We start from the raw sequence: 23,713 nt of genomic DNA on the forward strand, positions 1-23,713 counted from the left end.
AAATTACTATTACAATATGAAAAAAAAACCTCTACGTACAGCAATGACAGCTTTGCAGATCCTTGGCATTCCAACTGTCAGTTTGTCCAGCTACTCAGGTGACATTTCACCCCACACTTCCTGTTACACTTGCCATAGATGTGGCTGTCTTGTCAGGCACTTCTCACTCACCTTACAGTCTAGCTGATCCCACAAAAGCTCAATGGGGTTAAGATCCATAACACACTTTCCAATTATATGTTGTCCAATTGTCCAACCTTTTATTTATTTTTTTCTGTTTCAAAAGTGGCTTTTTCTTTGCAATTCTTCCCAGAAGGCCTGCACCCCTGAGTCTTCTCTTTACTGTTGTACATGAAACTGTTGTTGAGCAGGTAGAATTCAATGACGCTGTCAGCTGAGGACATGTGAGGCGTTTATTTCTCAAAGTAGAGACTCTGTTGTATTTATCCTCTTGTTTAGTTTTACATCTGGGCCTTCCACATCTCTTTCTGTCCTTGTTAGAGCCAGTTGTCCTTTGTCTTTGAAGACTGTAGTGTACACCTTTTGTATGAAATCTTTTTTTTTTTTTTTTGGCAATTTCAAGTATTGAATAGCCTTCATTCCTCAAAGCAATGATTGACTGATGAGTTTCTAAAGAAAGTGGTTACTTTTTTGCCATTTAGCATGATTACTCAAGGATAAGGTGTTGGAGTGATGGCTGCTGGAAATGGGGCCTGTCTAGATTTGATCAAAAGTGACTTATTTCAAATAGTGATGGTGCTGTTTTTTACATGATTAATGTCCTGACTATACTTTATGATCAGTTGAATGCCACTTTGGTTAATTAAAGTAGCAACTTCCTTCCAAAACAGCAAAGTCTGTACATTATTCCAAACTTTTGGCCACCAGTGTATGGTACAATATGTATGTACATATTTACTTCATGGCTCTCTGGAGTACTTGATTGGTAAATTGCAGCATTCTGCTGTAACATATTTTTCAATAATGATTATTAAACAGTGTCATTTATCAAATTAGCTCAGTCTAATTTGCTTGTAGGTTTTCTGTCATAATAAACAGCTGACTACCTACTCACTAAGTAAATAAATACGTATTCAACAAACAGTACTGTGCAAAAGTTGTAGGTACTTGTGAAACATGTTGAATAATGCCATAAATAGTTTTTATTTATCAATTAGCTTCATACAAATACTAGTAAACATATAGCTAATAAATATTTTAACAATTTTGCCTTGAAAACAGCACCAATTGTCCTAGGTAAACCTGGACACAGTTTTTCTTTGTTGTTGGCATATAGGATGTTCCAAGCTTCTTAGATAATTCACCACAGTTCTATGTATTTAGGTTGTCTCAGTTACTTCTGTCTCTTTGTGTAATCCCAGACTGACTCAATGTTTAGTTGGGGGGGCTCTGTGGCGACCATGCCATCTGTTATAGTGCTCCCTGTTATTCTATTTGCAAAAGGAATGTTTGAGAGTCTAAAATGTATATTTCTTATTGACACAATAAAGCTGAAACAAAAACTTTTACACAGAACTGTATATTTTAATATTTTGTATTTTTCCTTTGGCCATTTTAGATGCTCTAGAGAAGCGGTTTGAAACTTTGTCTGATTCAGTGTCAATGAGGGCACAGCAGCTCCAAACAGCTGTTGCCCAGTCAGTCACTGTTCAGGAGGGGCTTAAAGCACTGTTGACATGGTTGGATGGCCTGCCTTTATCTCCTGGCCCAGTCCAGCCCAATGCCCAAGCAGTTCAGGATGCCCTGACACAAAATCAGGTATTTTGTTAAATGTACCTTTAAACTCATCAGAACTGAACATAATTTTATCTTTCCAATATTCAAAAAACTTTCTTTAAACTGAGAAACAGAAAATGTGTTTTATATAAGTATGGCACTTTTCCCCCCTCAGAAAATACGTCAGGAGCTTCTTTCAAGGCAAGGCAGTGTAGATGCCACCTTTGAATCTATGTCCAAGCTTCTGAAATCTGCAGATGCATCAACAGTATCTGGCCTGCAGGGGGCTATGCAGGACCTTAGTCAGCGCTATGCAGCAGCCCAGGCCAAGCAGGCTGAAGGAGAGACTGATTTGCGGGGTCTTTTGCACAAATTGGAGAGATTTGAGCGCCAGAACACAGACCTCTGTAGCTTCACAAAGAGCCGAGAAAGAGCTCTTAGCCCTGTAGGCCAACTAAACTGCAGTGTGGAAGACTACAGGCAGACCATAGAGGTTAGATAATGAGGTTTTCGGCCTCAAATATACTTACACTTTTGAAAGAGTCATTGCTTATTGGCTGATGTTTGAAGGCCTCATCATTCATTTCTTATTCATTAAAGGAGGTGAGATCAGAGATTACTCAAGAGTCAAATCAATTGAAGTCATTTGTCGAGCTTGGTTCAGATTTGAGCCAATCTGGGGTCTTTGCCAATGTGCAAAGCCTTCTGGATACAACCAAAGAAGTTTCTGAGGCGTTTGCACACCTGGAATCCAATGTCAACGAGAGGTGAGTGGAAAGAGTTGTACTAACATTACCTTATACTTATAATTTTACTCTCCAGACTGGAGGTAGAAAGCTGTAACACAAAATTCAGTCCTGGGAGGACCAAATATAAACCATTGAAAATTGGGTGACCACTAATCGAAATATATTTTATCTCCCTGAATAATTAGGCTGTTCCCAGCTTTTCTCTGTAATTTTCTTTCTTGAAATGTGATGCCCTGTCAGCTTTAATTGCTTTGTCATTTGACATGACAAAAATAAGACTAATCCCATAAAGATAGTATGGACGAGGTCAGAATAGTCTTGGGCATAAAAAATAGCATCAGGCTAACCTAATTTGACAGCCCTGTGTCCTCCGTTATGGAAACCACTCCACCACATCCCCTCCTTAAGATGCCTCTCTCTCTCTCTCTAAGCATTTCAAATACCCAAGAGAGGGATCATAAAACAGTCAGTCATGTGTTCAAATCTGACTCCACTCCACATATCTCTGGGAATACTTGTGAGTGGGAAGTGGGATTATTGTAATATAAACTTGTAGTAAATAGTTGCATGTTATGACATGACCTTCGACCCCAACTGCTGCTAACAATAGTAGATGCCTGCTGCCCACATAAGAGTCTGGAGTTGAGTCTGGCTCTGCTTAATATCCCAAACAAAGTCCTGATCTATCATCAAGACTTAAAATAGTTGCCTTCTGTGTTGCCATATTAATAGGAGAGATAATTGCTCAAGCTTGTCTGGTGGTGTTAGTTTACTGGGGATTTTTCTGCAGTTGTGAAAAGCCTGCATTGAGATAATTCAAAGACATCCCACATATTTGTTGCACATATTTATTTCCATATCATTGAACATAAACCGATAATTTGCCTACGATCCACTGCAATAGAGTTTGTCAATGTGTCAGTAGATCTGTAGATTTGGGGTCCATTTAAACAGGACATGTTCTATTAATAAATAAAATGGGTCTAGGTACACTTGCAATCTAATTTCTTTGGTAATTGTGTTACATCTCACTGTTTTTCAGCATCTTGTGTCTCAATTAACAGCCCTAGTTAATTGTTATATATTCACCTTACTATTGTTTCCTTCACAGGTTTGATTCCATCCAGAGCAGTGTACAGCAACTGGCAGATTTTCGCTCGCGATCTGGCTCCCTCCTTAGGTGGCTGCAGACAGTACAAGAGCAGCTGCCTGCCAAAGAGCCCAACCTCAGCACAGATAGCCTGCAGAGGAGAGCACAACAGCTCAAAGTAGTTCTGCAATTCTCACTATTTACAGTGTGTTGACACCAGTTTCTGTTTTTAGGTAAGCAAGCTTTAACTAACACATCTTACAAATTCTCCTTGCAGGATCTTCTCACGGAATGGGAGACCTATGGAACCCAAGTTCAGGAGTTGAACAAAACCAGTTCACAACTGGAGAGCCTGATTATTAACATCACAGCACCAAATAATAAGACTGGTAAGAACAGTAACAAAGTGGTTGCAGCTGTGGCACAGAAGGTTATTTACATATGGCGTATACACTCAGTGAGCAATTTATTAGGTAGACCTGCACACCTACTTATTCATGCAATGATCTAATCATGCAGAAATGGGTCAGGAGCTTCAGTTAATGTTCACATCAACCATCAAAATGTGGGAAAAAATTGTATCTTAGTGATTTGGACCGTGGCATGATTGTTGGTGCCAGACAGGCTGGTTTGAGTTTGAGTATTTCTGTAACTGATCTCCTGGGATTTTCACGCACAACAGTCTCTAGAGTTTAATCAGAATGGTGCCAAAAAGCAGCAGTTCTGCAGACAGACGCAGTGAGCAGTAACAAAGTGAAAGCTCAGGGCCAATGCTTCATGTTTGTCTGTAGCTAGTGCTTAGTGTTTCCACTGTGATACCACTTCTCTGTGATGCCACTTTCACTGTGGATGCTGCCTTCAAATTTACATATTTGGCTATTCCAGTAATTCCACTGCTACAGCATACAATTACTTCGAGAACTGTGTGCTTTCAACTTTGTGGCAGCAGATTGGGGAGAGCAATTTTCTTTTCCAGAATGACAATGTCTGTATGCACAAGGCAAGATCCATATAGAAATGTTTTACTGAGTCTGGTGTGGACGAACTTGACTGATCTGCAAAAAGTCCTGACCTGAACCCACTGAATACCTTTAGAATGAATTGAAACAATGACTGCGAGCCAGGCCCTATCACCCAACTTCAGTGCCTAAGCGAAGTGATGCTCTTGTGTCTGAATAGGAGCAAATCCCTGGAGCCATTTTCATCTTGTGAAAATCCTTCCCAGAAAAATGGATGTTGTTATAGCAGCAAAGGGAGGAAATAATGCCCACGGTTTTTTAATTAAATGTTCAATAAGCAAAAAGTGGGTGTTATGTTTGGTGTCCACCCCCACACTACTGATTTGAGCTTATTATGTTTATTTATGTGTATGTATGTATGTATCTCTGTGTTCTAAACCCTCTGTGTTGAGTCTGTCTTGCTGCTTGTGTATTCGTATACTGCTCAAGCATGCCTGTGACTTATTGTGGCAGTGTCTATTTCTCCCAGGTGTTTCCCAGCTCAGTGATGCTTCCAGCCCCAACAGTGTTAATGGCATTCACACTTGTAAAGGTGAGCTTCCTCTACATCTTAAGCAAATGAGCTTTGCAGCATCCACATCTCTGGAGGCTTTTCTTTATTACACTGTTTCCACTGATGTGGAAGAAATTTGCTCAACACTGCACAAAATGCAAGTGGTCTGCCGCTTTAGGGGTGTGTCTGCAAAAATTACAGTGAGTGTATTCTATGATTACTTTCAATACACTGACAATAAAGTCATCATATGTACATGAGCGCACTTTAGAACATTTTATAAAGATTTAAAAAAAAGGAATAGCAGAGCAAAAAATTAAAATCATCATTCTCACCATCATGTTGTTTCAAACCCATCTTTCTTGACTATCTTCCTTACATGGAAGACAAAATTATATGTTTGGTGGAATGTTAGCCTCAGTCACCATTCACTTAAATACATTTTTTTTCCATACAATGCAAGTGAATGGTGACTGAGGCTGTCAGTTCCTGACATTCTGCCTAACATCTCCTTTGTGGTTCATGGATGAAAGATATGGGTTTGGAAAGGACAAGCTTTTTAAATTTTTTTTTTTTTTTTGGTGAACAAACTTTATTTAACTTTATTTCCAAAGTATATAGTACAGTGTAAATATATCGTGCTTTTAACTTGGCCATAATGAAAGTGTTAAAACTGCATTTGAAATAATTAAAAAATAAAAATGTGTAACAGTGTGAGATGAGCACTGAATTATATGCGGATTTGTTTAAATGTCTATGGCTGAAGTCACTGCCTTCACCTCAACGATTGGTTGCCGCCCAGCATTTTTGCCTCTTATTTACATACAATTGAGCATTTCTCAAGTTTCTGATGCTCTCAGGACTGCTCCACTCTGCTGTCAATCCCACAATCTACCATCACTCGGCTCCCATAGAAAATTAATTGAACATGCCTGCTCGGCTTTACTTGCTCTGTACCAGTGGACACATACGGAATTCTACATAAAACTGCTAAACAACTTTCACTTGCTTTTTATCCTCACATGGTAACTACTCCCATATCTCTCTTCCTCTGTCTCAGCCTCTTTTTCTCACTTTCAATCACTCGTTCACTTACTCACTCACTCTCCCCATTTTACACTGTATTGCTTTTTGTACTGTTCTGTTGTTTGCTTTCAGAGTTTGTGCAGATTGATGTCAACTGTCTCTGTGCATATGGCCAGTGTGTCCAATCATTTAGAATCATTTGAAATCCTTAAAGGAATAGTTAACCCAAAAATGAAATTCTGTAATTATTACTCAACCTTGTGTTGTTCCAAACCTCTGACTTTCTTTTCTATGGAGCAAAACAGGAGATGTTAGGTTGAGTGACAGACGCCTTGTGAATAATGATGGAATAAAAGCTAATGGTGACTGATACTAACATACTGCCTAACATCTCCTATTGTGTTCCCTGGAAGAAAGTCATACAAGCTTATAACATTATGAGGGTGAGTAATTGATGACAGAATTACATTTTTGGGTGAACTTTTCTTTGAACTGTCAGCCTTATCACATTATCTGAAAGCAGATTAGCCCAAACATGATGTAGTTTTACAACTATTTGGCCTGACTGTACAAAATTTCTCTTCTTTTACACTCAGATTTGACAGAGATCCAGGTGGTAGTGGCAGATGTGAATAACAAGTATGAGCACCTGGGCAGTGACCTGAGGGAAAGGAAGAGCAGACAAGAGGCCTCACTCGACCTGCGACAGAAGGCCAGGCAGGGCACTGAAGCACTCACCCAGTGGCTGGGCCCCCGTGAACAGAGCCTGGCACAAGGGCAGACTGCCTCACCCTCCCGGCCTGAGGTGGTGCGTGCACAAGCCGAAGAGACTAAGGTAACTATTCGATTTTTTATTTTTTTTTGTCATGATGAAAGATTTTAATACTTTAACATACAGTACTTGCATGGATGAAGTGAAGTATGTAATGGCACAGTGCCCCCCAAAATCATTTGGACTTAAGCCATGCTTAAAAATGTAAATGTCTTTCCATTATATAACAAAATATCACACCAAGTGAAATTATTTTGAAGCAGTAGCACACACTTTTCAAGCAAAACATAATTAAGGCTATGTCCACACTAATCCATTTCCAATTTATTAACATTACTTCCTAAAGTATTCAATACTGGAGTGTTTTCAAAAATGCTGTTCCAGTGTGAAAGAGAGCCGTAAATGTAGCAAAATCAATGTATTTTTAAATGAAACCAGTGTGGACATGGTCTAAGACTAAATGTATTTGAACATTTTCTGGTTGTCAAACTTTTTGGAACATTGTAAAAAAAAAAGATAAACTAACTATGTTACTCTGATATTGCACCTGTGTGAAATTTAGAGGAACTGGCTTCATAAATCCATTAAAAATTACCTTGGGACCAAATGGTTAAAAGTACTTCCAAAAATGGCTAAGAAAGTTGGTTCTTGCAAATGCCACTTTGTTTGATATTTTTTGTCTAATGCAATGAAATTCATACATTGTAAGCGTGACTTTAGTGTCCAAATATTTTTTGGAGCTACTGCAGTTGAAAACCTAGGAAACAAGTGTGGATAATGCACTTAAATTTCTTTGGCCTGAGTGTAGCCATCATTCTGTGTGCTTACATGGTCAGTCACCGCTTTCTTTGTCCAGGCTTTACTCTCCGAGCTGGCCGAGCATTCTGGGAAAGTGGAGGACGTGAAGAAAATTCTGAAGCAGTTAATAACAGAAAACCCAGACTCTCCTGAAACTGAGATATGGAAACGTCAGCTTGAAGACATAGGTCAGTAAACAAAGACAGATTAAAGATCTAATAGTGTTTTAAAATGTGGTGGTGTCCCCACATAAATATTTTCATTAAATGTAAATGAGAATTTCCATTCAATTGATTCACAGCAATAGGTTTGTAACTTTGTGACGACATACTCAGGATAGTGCATTAATATTCATTTATTGATCATGGATGGAATTCTGAAACTAAAGCTCCTATAAGAACTCTTTCCTTGTTTCTTTCATATGAAATGTCCTACACTTCTGCTAACAAACTTATGAAAGCACCACTTCAGAGTGCTTCATTTTAACAGTATCCAGATGTCAGGCATCCATGACTGGCCTTTACTATAAGCCACTTCCAGTGCACAAACATGCTCTTTTTAAAAGTCTGTCTCTGTATGTTGCCAGGAAATAAGTTTTCCAAACAAGATTGCTTTGTGTCTATTATCATTATGCTTCTTGCTATGTTTAGTATGAGTCAGGCTTAAAATCAGTCACTTACGTTACCCTAGAATTTTAGCGTTGTCATGGTTTCTGTAGCAGTCATTTTACCGTGGTTTCAAGAAGCATCAAGCTGGTTCTGGATTTTTTTTTTCTTTTAAATTCACCCATTGCTTACTCTCCTAGACTTACGGTGGAAGAAGGCTCATCAAACTGCAGCACAAAGGCAGACTGAATTGGAGGCATGTGCTGATAGGCTGGGTAGTTTTGCATCAGCAGTCAGTCAACTAGGGCCGTGGCTCAAAGAGAAGGAACTGATGATGAGTGTACTGGGCCCACTGAGTATCGATCCCAACATGCTCAACACACAGAAACAGCAAGTGCAGGTAAACTGGGTAACCGGATTAGCACAGAAAATAATTTTCAAATTGAAAAATAATTTCAGCTCAAAAGTATGTTTTAACAACTTTACATACTCTGAGGTTGTTTCTGTGGCATACCTATAATTAAAGGCTTATAACTGGACAAAAAAAACAAGGAGGGTCAAATGTTTGGTGTAGTTTTAAAGAAAACATTTCAATATTTTAATGATAGAGATTGATACATTCTGAGACATAAACTTCTGAATAATAATAAAAACTAGCCAAAAATATACTTGTTTTGTTCCCAATCATGTCACCTGTAACTGAGTAATAATTTTTGTTGACAAAAAAATTTTTGTTATTGCAATACAAAAATAGTTTATGCTAGTGTCCAAAAATATCTCTCTGCCTATATTTGGATGACCTCCACCTCTGGTTGCAGTGATCTGAATGCTTATATGATTGGTTTAGCGTTCCATGATGCTGCACATTATCTAATGATCTATGCATTATTACTATGTGTGTGGACTCTATTTAAATATAATCACCTCCTCTAAATGCAGCATGTAAGCAACACTTGTTTACATGTAACATGTATGTCAAAGACATATACTTTTGTATGCTATTACTTGCTATATTTATTGTCTGTGAGTAAATAGGCTGGTTGTATTTTACTCTTTGATAGCTTTCCAATGACATATGACACATCAGTTTGATGTTTTACCGATTACAATAAAATATCCATTGCGTAATTAATAAATTATAAAATTGGAACACTTCTGATTTGTCTGCAAATTTTAAAGCACTTCTTCAGTAGTTGGTTATAATGCCTACATGCATTGTAAAGTACAGCTTCTAAGCTTTAAAACGATACCTATTTTGTGTTGGTCAAGTCTGTAGTTATTAATATTTTACAGCCATCGGTCCTTTTAGGGGATTTAAGAATAGTTCAAAATGATTTACTCTTTTAAAAACCTATATGGCTTTCTTTTTTCCATTGAACACAAAAGACTAAAAAAGTAACCCTTCTGTAAATACTGTTCTGTGCATTTATATTTCAAATATTTCTGTTTAATTGAGAGCTGAAGTTAACCTGGATTATTCCTTTAAACATCAATTTAAACTAGTAATTTTCTACCCAAAACTTATCACCCAATTTCTTTATCCCTATTAGTTCATGCTTCGTGAGTTTGAGACGCGAAAACCCCAGTATGACCAGCTGACTCGGGCAGCAGAGGGAATCCTGTCCCTGGGTCAAGACGAGACTACTGGAGATGGGCAGGACTTAGAAGAGGTCCGGCAGGAGCTGGCAGACATTTCAAGACAGTGGGAAGACCTCACCTTTCGCCTCACGGGCCGCTCCAAGCAGATTGACCAGGCACAGGGAACCAGTGAGCGTTATCTGTCCCTCCTCAGGGAGCTGTCTCAGAGTGTGGCTGATCTAGGCGAGAGACTGGATGCGCAGGCCTCTCTAAGTGCCCAGCCTGAGGCGCTACGCCGCAGGCTCCAGGAAACGGGGGAGATCCGAGCTGAGCTGGAACAGAGACAGGGTCAGCTGGCCCAGGCTGAGCAGCTTTGTTCTGAGCTCAGCACAATTGTGGCCGAACCGTATCTGAGAGATGAGTTGTACAAGAGACTGGAGAGTGTTAGTGGCCCCCTCAAGAGTCTAGAAGAAAGGGCTGGTGAGTAACATTCTTTGCCATTTAATGATGCCTAAAACTTCATATAATTTTCCATTCTGTAGATTAGGGGTCTCAAACAATTGTTTTACATGCCCCCTCAAGTTTAATTTGAATTGTGTAATTTCTGTGCCACCAGCATCACCAATCAAAATTATAAAAATAAAGTTAGGTTTTCCGAACACTCCCACCATCTGCCAATGTTTGTCAATGTTGCTTTGTCTGGCTGTTCGGGACACTCAGAGCAATGTTTTGAAAGTGCCTTTAAGCCACAGTGACTATGTTTACATGAACACCAGAAAAGGTTTATTGTGAAAAAGTAGTGTTCCGTTTTACATGCAATGAATAAGAAGCATACTCTTTACTCATGTATACATGCGGATTGGTCAGTAAGCAACTTTTTCCACAGCAACGTAATTTCCCCATGACACTTGTGTAAGCCGCGTGCTCCTGGAGAAACCTAGATGTGTTAAATTGCTTTCTCTTTAATCCCTTTAATGGCACAAGGAAACTGGCATTCTTGATACCATGACGTTTAAGAATGCTGCTTTCTACAAAACTCTGGAATAAACCGTTTTCTTGAGTGCATGTAAACGTTGTCATAGTTTACAATTTTCCAAGAAATTAATCCTCAAATGGCTTACTTATAGTTGCCTGTAAATATTATTGTGGGATATTAGAATTTTAACAAAAAAACTAATGGCACATATTGTTGCATTTATTTTTTTCAGTTGTCTTTGCTTTATATATTTCTTTCACGCCTTAATATTAGCATATGTGTATATAACCATGCCCCATCACCACTGTCTTTCAGCTGATGGCTTGTCTCAGCTGCAGGCTGCCCTGTCCAGCACTCAACAGTTCCAGCAGATGTTTGACGAGCTTCATGGCTGGTTGGATGGACAGGTTGGGAATCGTACATCTGGTATTTCTGAACCCCTCCCCTGCCAACCAGACACTCTGAAGACCCTTCTCGCCCAACAAGAGGACTTCCAGCGAGCTATTGCACAGCAGCGTGGATCCTATGAACTCATCCAGGCAGAGGGGGCATCTCTCCTGGCATCCCTTCCTGCTGGAGATGAGCGATTAGCCCTACAGACACGACTCAACAACCTACGGCAACACTGGGATGGCCTGAACCAACAAACAACAGAAAAACATTGTCGAATCAAAGAGACACTGTGCCGTGCAGAGCTGTACCGACAACATCGTGACGAACTAGTACCCTGGGTTACTGAATGTGAGGAGAAGGAATCAGAGATCCACCCATCATTTGATCCTGCTGCCTTAGGTGAGGCCCTACAAAAGGCTAGACAATTGAGCCTGGACTTGGATCGCCGTCGCCCCCTCTTGGATTCTTTGAACACTGCGGCAGATCAGCTTTTAGAGCAGGGCTGCACTGGCGAGGAGGAAGTGAGAGATGAGAAAGCTCAGCTTAACCGTAGGATAGACGGACTCTCAGAGGGACTACAGGGTCGCATGGCCCAACTGGACGAGTTGGGAAGCAGACTGAAAGAGTTTGAAGATGGCAGGCAGGCTGTGGAGAGAAGACTTGAGGCAGCCAGACATCAGATAGAAGTTCAGGAGGCACTTGGACCTCAGGCTTGTAGCAATAAAAGCCTGGAGCGTCTTCGTAACCAGCAGGAGATGTTAAACTCTCTGCAGCCACAGGTGTTGTACCTGTGTAATTTGGCTCAGGGGCTTCTGCAGGATGCACCAGAGATCTCTGGGGCCAGTGAAGATGGCAGCCAGATGCTATTACAGCAAGCTTGTGACACGGAAAGGGATTTTGAAGAAGTCACTGAGAAGGTGAGAGAATCTGCACATGATCAGTAGCCTTTGGAAGTTGTCAGGACCGAGGCGGTTGAAGGGATGCTATATGTAACCTGATCTGCATTTTATGTCGGTGCTCAAGTACTAAATGTGTTTGCTGAAATTAGACAGAATCTTATACTGGCTGTTGGTCCAGATTTAGCTTGCACATTTGTAAATATCTCAGCCAGATTTTGTAATGATAGTTTTTGTCCTTTTAAAGGGACCGGTCACCCAAAAATAAACATTCTCTCATCATTTACTCACCCTCATTCTATACCAGATGTGTAAGACTTTCTTTTTTCTGCTGAACACAAATGAAGATTTTTAGTACAAGATCTCAGCTCTGTAGGTCCTCACAATGCAAGTGAATGGTGAACAGAACTACAAAAGTTCCAAAAAGGAGATAAGTCGACATAAAAGTAATCCATAAGACTCCATTGGATTACTTAAGCCAGTTGGTTTTGGGTGAGAAGAAACCAAAATATAACTCCTTTTGCACTGGACATCTTGACATTATTCTTTGATTTATGCGATCATGATTTCAAGGTCGATTGGACTTCCTAGTGCTTGATGCATACGCAGAGTGTGAAATGGAGCTGCAAGAAGTGGAATCGAACTTAAAATCATGATCGCCAATGAGGCTGTTGTCAAGATATGCCGTGAAAAAGGAGTTATATTTTGGTCTGTTTTCAACCAAAACCAACTGAATCACTTCAGAAGACATTGATTAAACCACTGGAGTCTGATGGATTATGTTTATGCTGACTTTATTTCCTTTTTGGAGTTTTAAAGTCCTCATCACCATTCCCTTCCATTGTATGGATCTACAGAGCTTAAATATTCTTCTAAAAATCTTCCTTTGTGTTTTGCAGATGAAAAAAAAGTCATACACATCTTAGATTGCATGAAGGTGATTAAATTATGAGAAAATGTAAATGTTTTGGGTGAACTAACCCTTAAAGTTTTAATGTGAATTGTGTAATCTCTGTGCTACATGCGTCACCAAAAATGACTTTATTCAAGCAGTTTCCCAGGGGAACTCCTCCAGTCTTCCATTGACTGAGAAAACGGATAGTCCTGTCCCAAACTTATGGCATAGGTTGTGCCAATGTTGGGCTAATCAGGATGCCCAAACAAACAGAGCAATGTTTTGATGGCACCACATAGCAACAGTGTTTACATTTTTTGGAGGAAATATGACATTGAAAAAATTGTGCATGTCATTATTCTCTAATCACCCACACTGCAAAATTATAAAATATAATCTCATATAAAATATTAAACTGCACTCACCTACTTGCGCTTAACCATATATACCCTCTTTTTCTCCCACAGACTGAGCAATGCTGCTCATCCCTGGAGTCCCGTCTACAGGGCGTGGGAGAGGTCCAGTCACATGTCCGGGATGTTTTCTCTCGCCTGGCTGATTTGGACGATGAGCTGGACAGTCTTAGCCCCGTTGGGCGAGACGCAGACTCCTTGGCCTCACAGGCTGAGGCTGTCAGAGGTTTCCAGAACCGACTCAATGCCCTACGTGCTGAGCTGGAGGGTCATGGTGGAGAATGCACTACTATGCTGCGTAGAGAGGGAAGCTCTCCAGATCTTCTGGCCCTAAGGAGGGAGACTGAGGCCCTGAGCAGACAGGCAGGCAAGCTAGCGGAGCGAGGCCAGAACCGTCTGGCACTCATAGAAGCAGCAGAGGAGCGTGTGAAGGAATTCTATGCCCAGCTAGCGGAGTTGCAGGGGTTATTGGGACGGGCAGAAGAGGTGCTGAACACACAGGCTGTTGTGGGCACAGAGATTGAGGTCATCAAACAGCAGCTTCAGGAATTTAAGGTAGGTAAAGATATGCCCATTTCTTTTTTTTTTTTTTGTAAATTGTGTAACTTTTAAGCTACTGTTCTACACCGATCATCCACAACATTACAACCACCTGCCTGATATTGTGTAGGTCCCACTTGTGCCACCAAAACAGTACCAACTTGCATCTCAGAATAGCATTCTGAGATTACATTCTTCTCACCACAATTGTACAGAGCGTTTATTTGAGTTACTGTAGACTTTGTCAGTTTGAAACAGTCTGGCCATTCTCTGTTGACCTCTCTTATCAACAAGACATTTCCATTCACAGATCTGGACACCATTCCAGATCTGTTTTGGGCACCATTCAGAGTAAATTCTAGAGACTGTCATGCGTGAAAGTCCCATGAGATCAGCAGTTACAGAAATACTCAAACCAGCTCATCTGCAAAGGGGGGGTGGTCAGCACAGTGATAAACAAGAAATATTAAAAATGGCACTTCATGTCAATAAGGTTGACGGCCCCTGGACTAATCCTACACCTTTAAATACATTGGCAAATGTTGGCATTTTCCAGAGGCAGTAAATTATTTTGACCAATGAGCATGTCCTAATTGTGTAAATGACATCAAGCTAATATTTGTCTGGAGAATAAGTTGTCATATAGAGCCATTTTCTCTCAGGTGGTCATATCTACATTAAATTTAACTTGTAAAAACCTCCAACGCTATTTGAATTTAAGCACATTTACTCTTTGAGCTCCTGCCTCCAGAGAAAGTTTTATGAGAGAAACACACGTAAAATAAGTTTAATATTTGTATAACTGCTGGGAATAAGCTCTCCCCCTTGATAAATCTCATTTCTCAACATGTTCTTGCTGTTCTCCTCCTGTTATGCTTCATTTGATGTGGTGAGGGAAGGAGAGAAACATTAGTGCTTACTCCTTAGAGTGGGATGCCAGAGTTCACTTTCCTTCCTCCTTGCTGTCTGATGAAATGTCCATATCTCTGTTACTCATGCCTCTTGGGGGTGGTAAAAGAAAGGAGAGAGTGAAGAAGTGTAGGTGGTAGTGGGAAGGAAGTGTAGATGAGGACATGACGGATGTGGTGGGCATGTGAGACCTCCAGGAGCAAGTGAATCAATGCTTCTGTACAAAATATACCTTGCTGAGTCTGAATCATTGCTTCCTCAGCCATGTTTGATTGCTCAGCAACAACAGTATGACTTGTTTAAAATGATGTTAGTGGTATTGAGGTAGCCCAGTGAGGACATTATAACTTTTGTACATTTTAAAAAGCATCAACATTTAGAAATTTAGTTTGAGTCTTGAATTTGGGTATATCATTTAAAGTGTCCTCAAAATCTTGTGGATGTAACATGTCTCTAATGTGTGAACAGACATTAGAGACATGTCACAGCCACAAGATTTTGTCTTGTCTAACAGCACATACAAAAGTGTGTGTGTGTGTGTGTGTGTGTGTGTGTGTGTGTGTGTGTGTGTGTGTGTGTGTGTGTGTGTGTGTGTGTGTGTGTGTGTGTGTGTGTGTGTGTGTGTGTGAAAAACAGATATACAGTGACAATCATTGGGAAAATCTTCAGATTATCAATGCGTGAAAAAGGCATAGATCCTAAACCTAATAAATGTATAGTGTGCATATGCTACGCGCTTCACAGTGAATAAAGAGCTCTGCTCTTTGTCATTAATACACACAGGGCACACGTGAAGTTGATGCAATTAGTGTATAAGCAGTGGTGTCTCACATTCACTTACTCTTGAAGCTCATGTGGACCATTTAGGCTGTTTGTTTAATTCAATCTCAGCATTTTGTGGTTTAATCATCACACTTGGACATATCACGATTTTAATTTAATTAATTTTGCATTTAAACATTAATTTCATCCCAAAGATTTTTTTTGTAATTCTGTTTTTATGAATTGATTCTGCGGTTCCATCAGTGTTTTCTGCAACGCGGGAACCATAGGGGCTCTACTGATGGGATCCGTTATAAGTTTCGTTGATGTCACTGGAGAACTAATTTAAAGAACCTATAATGTAGCATCAAGAACTTTTTGTAATCTTCCAAGAACCATAAAGCTAATTCAGGAATGCTAAATAATAAGAAATGGTTCTAAGGTTCTGACTAAACAGAGATTTTTTTTTTTTTCCTTTTCCTCACACTTTTTCTATTTTTGAGTATTTTTCTTCTCGCTGTCTTCCCACTAGCTTTTCATATAGCTTCACGCCTACCTCATTTCATATCACTGTTTAAGACCTAGCTGTCCAATAAAGTCTTTCAGCTATTTCAGATGGTCCACTGAATACACGCCATCACTCGTCATCTCTGCTTCTGTTTTTTATTTCTTTCTCTCATTTTTTCATTGGTGCTAAATGAAAGCAGGTTGAATAGTCGTGTTTCAGAGCACAGAGAGGCAGGGAGAGAGAGGGACAGTGAAGGAACTATTGTCTTTGCGTGAATAGAGGGTAGAATAGGGCCTAGAAGAATAAAAAATGGGTGATTCCAAAATGGGCTGAAGTAAAGCTCATGTGGGTATTTGATCAATACAGTTCAATCACTGAGCTTTAGGCAGCACAATGTATAAGACATTCAGACAGAGTTCATGTTTATGAAGTCTAGGGGTTATTTTTAGGGAGCTGTGGAATGGGATCTCATTCATTAGAAAGGGGAGGGAGGGAGAGAGAGAGAGAGGGAGAGAGAGAGCGAGAGAGAGGAATACAATATGTTAGGGAAAAATTCTATGAACTTGACTGCCAGTGCTTGACCATTTTTCCATCCTCATTCATCATGTATGATTTCTCTCACTTTCATTTTCTGCCTTTGCATAACACTTAGTAGTGAAATATTTGAATGTAAATTTGGCCACAGGTTGTTCGTCTGCTGTGAGATCATTTTCGCCAGCCAGACTCCATTTCAAAGACACCAAATCCAAAATGATGTCATTGCTCATAGGGGGGAAAGTGGGAGGGTGATTCTGTGTGTGTCTGAGAGATTTGTCTGTTGTGTAAGCTCCATTGGGGCAGCTGGGGGGCATGGGGTATTAAGAGTAGGTGTCAGATTTGTCAGTCTCATTGTTTAGCTTTTCAACAATGAGCTTATTGAGACGTCGTGGATCCCAGGCCGGGAAGCGACCATTCAAAGTATGTCTATGCAATATATTGAATATTGCAATGTATTCAGATTTATTTTGCTGGTAATATAACATATGATATACATTGTGACTATTGCAATGATTTTAATGCACTGATTTAATTTCTATTTGGCCATTACGTTTCCATTAAGTGTCAGGACTAGTTTTGTGATCCTTCCTTGTCCTGCAACTCACAAGAATGAGATATTTTATGAGAGTCTTTTTAGAGAGTTTACTTTTAAACCTCAGTAGCAAAAATGGCATTTGAATTGGTAAGTTTGTGTAATTTCCATGAATTACTTCAAATTGTCAGTTTCAGTGAATCTATAAATATAAAAATTTTGCATCACTTAAAAATGTTAATGGAAGCCTTTTTTTTTAGCTGTATCATCCAGCCTTGATTCAAACATTAATGTGAAATGTATCTGATGTTTTAAAGTTTCTGAGTGTTTCCCGTCTAAACATATTCACATTTCTAACCGTAGGTTGACGGGTGCTAAAGGGTGATGTATAGACATTCAAGGTGTGTTTGTATGTAGTGGGAGTGTGCCCAAAGGTCCATGTGTGAGAATGTTTCTAATTCCAGTCCATTTGGAGTGTCCGGCATCCCAGCTGTCTCCCCACCCTGGATCCCGCAAACACACTCACACACATACACATAAGCAGGGTGTGGTTGCCCCTCTCCCTAAAATTCTCATCCCCTATGTTCCCTTGTTGCCCTATCCAAGAGCAGCTGAGCCCTGAGTCAGCAGGGTGAGACGAAGAGGATACAAACGAGGGCCCCTCATCCAATTTGGAATTCCTTTGCAGGGCTGTTTGGTTGACCGAATGGCTTTTAAATCACATCGCACTGTCAGTGATGTCTTCACTCTCGCCGCTTATATCTTTACTCCCTTTACTATTTTGCAATTTTGCAATTACAGTTTCTAATCGCAGTTTTTCCCTGCACAATAATAAAAAGAGAGACTATGTCACAACCTGCCCTACCCCCACCCAAACCTTAGGGCAGGGCTCAGTCATCTTTGTTTGGCTCTCCGACTGATTTTTGATCAAATTGCCTCACCATCTGAAATATCAGACACTCTTCGTGCAAAACTCAGCTTTCGTAGGCGTGAGCCTCAGCAATCAACGGTGAGTTTAACCAGAGGCTATTTAGCAGAGGCGGGCCACTTCTATTAAAATGAAGGGGAGAAATTGAAACACCAAACCAAGAAGCTCTAGCGCCCAACGGTCAACGGATGTAGAAAGGAAGTCCTGCCTTACAGGTAAAAGAGCCAATAACCTTTTAGATACAGACATCACCTGTCAATCATCTCGAAAATGTGCATGCGCATTAGCTATACAAGCTTGGAAAATTAAGTTTTTAGGGTAATCTGAGGTAAAGAAGCACAATTTATGATACTAGCGTTGACCAATTTTACTGCTGATTTGAAATATGTTCTTTGATTGGAATCTTGGCCAACCGTTTTTGAGTTTTCAGTGTCCCCCCATCAAGTAAATAGGAGGTGCACTGTCTTAACTTGAAATAGTCTCCTAGGAGAGTTCCAAAGATGGCCGACAGTGAACTGACTTACTAGAAAGACTTGTGCTCATTGGCACGTGCAACAGCATTCAGCCATAATCAGTTGTCCAGACCAGAGCACGTGTTTAAACCTTTCTGGCTATAGTTTAGTTACACTGCTTTCCTAAACATGGATCGCACTGTTTAGGTGAGCATTTGATCACGTCTTTTTCAATCAAATGGCTGGTTGTTCCTCGCTCTGGGCTCAAGACAAAAGGAGAATGTGCTTTTGAGGTTGTAGCTCCTAAACTTTGGAACTCTCTCCCATTGGAGTTAAGATATGTGGACACTGCTGACACTTTTAAAAAGCAGCTAAAGACCCACTTGTTTAGACTTTTTTGGGACTGTTTTTGTTTGTCTTTTTTCAAGTTTTTATCAGGTTGTCTGAATTTAATGTCTGTTACTCTGTTTCTTATTTGTTTTTTAGTATTTTATTGTGATGCACTTTGTGACGTCTGTTCTTGAAAGGTGCTGTATAAATAAAAAGTACTTATATAAATTGCCTAGTTGTGTGGAGTGCGGTCAAATATACAGATGTAAAAAAAGAAAAGATCACAGCAGAAATGTTGTCAGCACATCAAACGTTCAATGTTCAAGTTTGCTTTTATTCACTATTCTTGAAGTGACAAACAGGCGTGTCTCATCAGTTCAGGGTCTGTAATGCTCGTAAAAACGGTGATACGTGAAACCGAACCTGCAAATATCCTGATTATATTTGGTTCTGTTTGGTTCTGTGCCCTCTCAATCACGAACAGCATCAACTCTTCTTCTTTTGCCAATGATTATCTGCACAAACATCTGCCTCTGGCTATTGTGTGCAAATTCACAAGATTTGCAGGACTAATTTTCTTTACTGAATAAGATGATACTTGGAAGAATAGGCATTTTATCTCTTTTTTTTATTTATTTATTTATTTTATTTTTTATAAAGAAAATTGAATTTCAGATAATCTGGCCCCCGCAAGAAATAAGTTGAAGATCCCTGCCTTAGGGGTTTCCCCCCTAACTCTCAGTTCTGTGGCCTCCCAGTCACATGAAGTAGTTTAAAACCAATTTCCCCTGAAGAATGCTTTTATAATTTTATCATGTTAATGGTTCTTGCAATAAAGAAAATTAACTGGGTGAATCTCATGAAGGAAGGTCTGGGTCATCTGTTTTTGCTAAAAAATATTTTTTATATACGTTGTAAATTAATTGTTAAGAAAATTAAGTCTTGGATTTTTTGAAACATTTCATTGCACAAGAATTAAGCAAAATTTTCTCCCAATTCTCATTACTGTAATGTGAAAAATATCTCATTCTTATTATGTTTTTTTATGACAAAAGCATAAATTAGTCACAACAAATTCCAACAAAGTTACAACAAATACTTCCTCAATGTACTGTGTGCTTATAATTGTTCTTTACAAATGTTCTTAAATAATTATAATATTACTAAATGTTATTATTGTTTGATATTATTTTATTGCAAAATATTGTTTTGGTACAATTTTGAAAAATAGGCTTTTTTAAATGCAAAGTGTATATATATATAATTTTTGTATGTATTATTATTTAAAAATGTTATGAGATTCACAAAACAGCTCTGTGTTGTAATATAATGATGTATACTTAAACCTGCATGAATCTTAAATCCTATTCTAATTTTTAATTGAGACTAGTTTGATGACTTGCACTCTGCATTCTGATTAGGATATGTCTGTGTTAGCCAGACTGCTGTTTGTGTTTAAGTATATTTTGTGGTGACTTTCTGGACGCATTTACTCTGTCAACCAATGGACCCTTTTCACAGACCTGATTTAACGCGTTTCCATCTTCTTTAACAACGTAAATGTAGCAAACTTTTTTATATTTCCAATTTTACCCTGGAATAAGTAAAAATAAAATCAGTTACCATAGCTGCGATGAGGCTTCTAAAACAGCTGCTGAGGGTGCGACAGAAAATGTGGCCTGTTTCTCTCTTCTTACTGCTGTTAATCCATCGCTCTATATATTTATCTTCTTTTGCAATGCTGTGAAAGTGCAATAATTTTTCTTTTGCTGTTGGAGCAAACGGGTCAGAAAAAACAAAATTTGCTGTTATCCCCCATTCACTGCCATTCAAGTTTATTTAACTATGATGAATTCTGCTTTGTGAACGCGGATGTGTAAAAATATCTGAGATATGGATATCTGATCTTCATCTAAACACTCATTTCCGATTTTCGTCGTATTTCTGACATCAAAATCCATTGAAGCTGAATATTCGGTTATATCTGTGCATGTATAACAACATTATTCTGGAGATACGAGATGTCAAGCATGCATTTGCAGTGAGGAGACATTTTGAACTTGAAAATAAATTTGCATAAATACATTTTCAAATGGGTGAAAGCTCCATAAGTCTATCAGAAATGTTTATGATATGCTCGAGGCCTATTGTGTGCACACTTTACTATAATGAGGAGGACATCAATGATAATTACAGTATTTAGTTAAATTACATGTGCAGAATTGGCAAAGTGCAGTGGAATAAATTTCAAGAGTGAACCTTTCTAGTATTTTCAGAAGAGAATAGCGGTAAAAGAATGAGCATGTTTTAATTGATCCGTTATCACATGTACAGGAATATTCTAAATAGATGTTCACTCTATAGAGAATGTAAAATCCTTTGTGGAATAAAGTCATAACCAGTTTAATTAAATATCTTTTATAATTGTGAAATCATCATTTGGTAGTGCTCAGGTTGGTGAATGAATTCTTGCATGGGAATTCTTGTGTGTAAATATTCTTGTTTTTGTGAGTTTAATTTCCTTGTAAGAATTAATTGTAGGCAATTTTTGTAATGTTTATTGATATTTCTAAGAACAATGGCATGTAAAGTATGTTCGTTGCTGTTGATGTTAATCACTTATTAGGACTACTAGAATAATGCTAAAAAGTGCTGACATATGCTGACTGGCAGCCAAGAGCGTCTTTGTTGGTAATTAATGTAAACCCCGTCAGTTATGTCTTAAGTGAACGTAAAACCAATGTGCATGTGGCCAAAATGTAATTGCAGCATCCATAATCTCTAATGCTGGTGTAATTCATTCTTTTTCTGCAAAGATTCTTTGTAGCAAATACCACCTTTGAGTAAAACTGCTTCGAATTTAACATTGTCAGTATGCTCATTTTCTTGGTTTGTTTTTGCGCTAAGGGGTTGATTAAATTAGGATAACATGATTAGACTAATCTGAAGACTTCTAATTTGATCCTGTGCTGTATATCACTGGCATTTGTGTGTGTGTGTGTGTTATGTCATGCCCTCTCTAGCTGTTCCCATTGCCTTATATTGTTTCAGCTGTTGTGCATTACTGTGGCATTCCATAGAATAGCCCATTTTCCCTTCCAGTTAGTCTCGATCAACTTATCAACAGAAATAAATAGGGGCTTTATGAAAACAGTGTTGCCCCATTGATGTTTGAAAATAATTACCAAGATAATAATCAATGTAATGAATGGCTGTGGGAAAATGTAACTTCACAGCACACCAATCCACATGTTCATCTCAAATCAACTATTAAGTAAAAAAAAAAAAAAATGGTTACCATATCAAACATAGGCATTTTTTTTTTACACATAGTTTAAGTTATATAACACTATTGCTACAGTAAAATTAACGCCAAATCAATAGTAAAAACATTCAATCATGCATTCAAAAACAATTTTATTGCTCTAATTTTGTGCCAAGATCAGACTCCTCAATCAGTCTGTGGAGGAGTGTTTGTATTCCTCTTTGTGTCTTTGTGTCTTTGTGTCTGTGGTGGCGAAAGAGAACAATGGACACATTGAGTCGTTCAGGTGAAACCTGGTAGTTAATTATAAATCTACTGCCGAGATAGACAAAACCAGTGAGAGGCAACCAATGTGCCACAGGGATCGAAAGATTAAGTGGGGGGTTGATGAAGAACCAAAACAGATGAGGCTTTGAATACTTTTCACTTTTTGTGCTTTAAGGGAGGGAGAGAAAGGGAGTACGCAAGAGTAAAACGGGACAAAGAAAAAGAGGGAAAACAATATCAACAGGTGCTCTGCTGAAGCAAACAAATTGCCCTCTAAAGTCAATAATGTTCTCTTGTCTCATGCTTGTTTTGCTGAGTAACTTCCAGTCTATTGTTTAGGGTTTTCAGTGCAGCAAGACACAAAGCACTAGCAGCACTTTTCACTGTTCAGCTCTAACCATTAAGTCTCTTTTGGGGATTTTAGGGCTTGAACCCCTCCCTCTTCCTGTCTGAGTCTGGACTGTGACTCTTTAACTAGGCGTGACTGGCCAAAGGACCAGTTACTAAAAGAATGAGGAAAAGAAAGTGGGGGATACATCAGGCAAGCAGTCATGAATTAAATTAGTATCAGGAAGTGCACTGATCAGAGTAGCTTTTGATAAAAAAAATAAAAAATAAATTAAAAAAAACTTTATTTTACCATCGTTTTCACAATTGACTTGGAAATAACAGGGAATTTTACTATAGTTTGTTTTCCTTTTGGAAAAGTCATGGAAATTAAAATCTTTGGTCTACAGTGAATATATATATATATATATATATATATATATATTCAATTTATACTTGGCTCTAAAATATTTCATCGGTAATAAATTACCTATTGTGTGAGCAATGTCTATAAAATTATTTTCGAAATTCTCATCCAATAATCAAACACCTGAAAAGTCATTGACGTTTTTGAGTCAAAGGGTTAAGAAACCCTCTTTTACAGCATTATTTTATTTTGACACAGTGAATACAAATGAATTTGGTATCCTCCAGTTGCATCAAGGATGCACATGTGTTCCGTTTCATATTAGCGGAGTAATAACGGTCTTAGAAGTAGTTTGATGTGGGTCAAGGGAGAGAGCACAAGCACCATCAAAATGGACAACAAATCCCTTTTGTTTCTGTAGGGAGGTTTGTGTTGGAAGCAGGCATGACAGCTGCAACCCAACTGACATAGAGGGTGAAAGAGAGTTTATCTGAAAGACAGAGTATTTAACTTGCTTGACATGCAGGCCGCAGGGAGTGTGGTGGCTCA

At 38.9% G+C, this 23,713-nt stretch overlaps 1 protein-coding gene across 1 annotated transcript in view; it reads left to right on the plus strand.

Annotated features, from left to right (window-relative positions):
• The window catches only part of LOC127619503 (microtubule-actin cross-linking factor 1-like), a 229,139-nt gene that overhangs the window by 159,079 nt on the left and 46,347 nt on the right, over nucleotides 1-23,713 (plus strand). The window contains exons 43-54 of the mRNA XM_052092341.1: nucleotides 1,580-1,779; nucleotides 1,913-2,230; nucleotides 2,338-2,504; nucleotides 3,598-3,754; nucleotides 3,854-3,965; nucleotides 5,065-5,127; nucleotides 6,711-6,949; nucleotides 7,743-7,872; nucleotides 8,490-8,689; nucleotides 9,840-10,347; nucleotides 11,159-12,153; nucleotides 13,495-13,995. Coding sequence (XP_051948301.1) covers nucleotides 1,580-1,779; nucleotides 1,913-2,230; nucleotides 2,338-2,504; nucleotides 3,598-3,754; nucleotides 3,854-3,965; nucleotides 5,065-5,127; nucleotides 6,711-6,949; nucleotides 7,743-7,872; nucleotides 8,490-8,689; nucleotides 9,840-10,347; nucleotides 11,159-12,153; nucleotides 13,495-13,995 — 3,590 coding nt within the window. The remainder of the gene's footprint in view (nucleotides 1-1,579; nucleotides 1,780-1,912; nucleotides 2,231-2,337; nucleotides 2,505-3,597; nucleotides 3,755-3,853; nucleotides 3,966-5,064; nucleotides 5,128-6,710; nucleotides 6,950-7,742; nucleotides 7,873-8,489; nucleotides 8,690-9,839; nucleotides 10,348-11,158; nucleotides 12,154-13,494; nucleotides 13,996-23,713) is intronic.

Source organism: Xyrauchen texanus, chromosome 26 (genome assembly GCF_025860055.1).
Source record: "Xyrauchen texanus isolate HMW12.3.18 chromosome 26, RBS_HiC_50CHRs, whole genome shotgun sequence".
NCBI lineage: Eukaryota > Metazoa > Chordata > Actinopteri > Cypriniformes > Catostomidae > Xyrauchen > Xyrauchen texanus.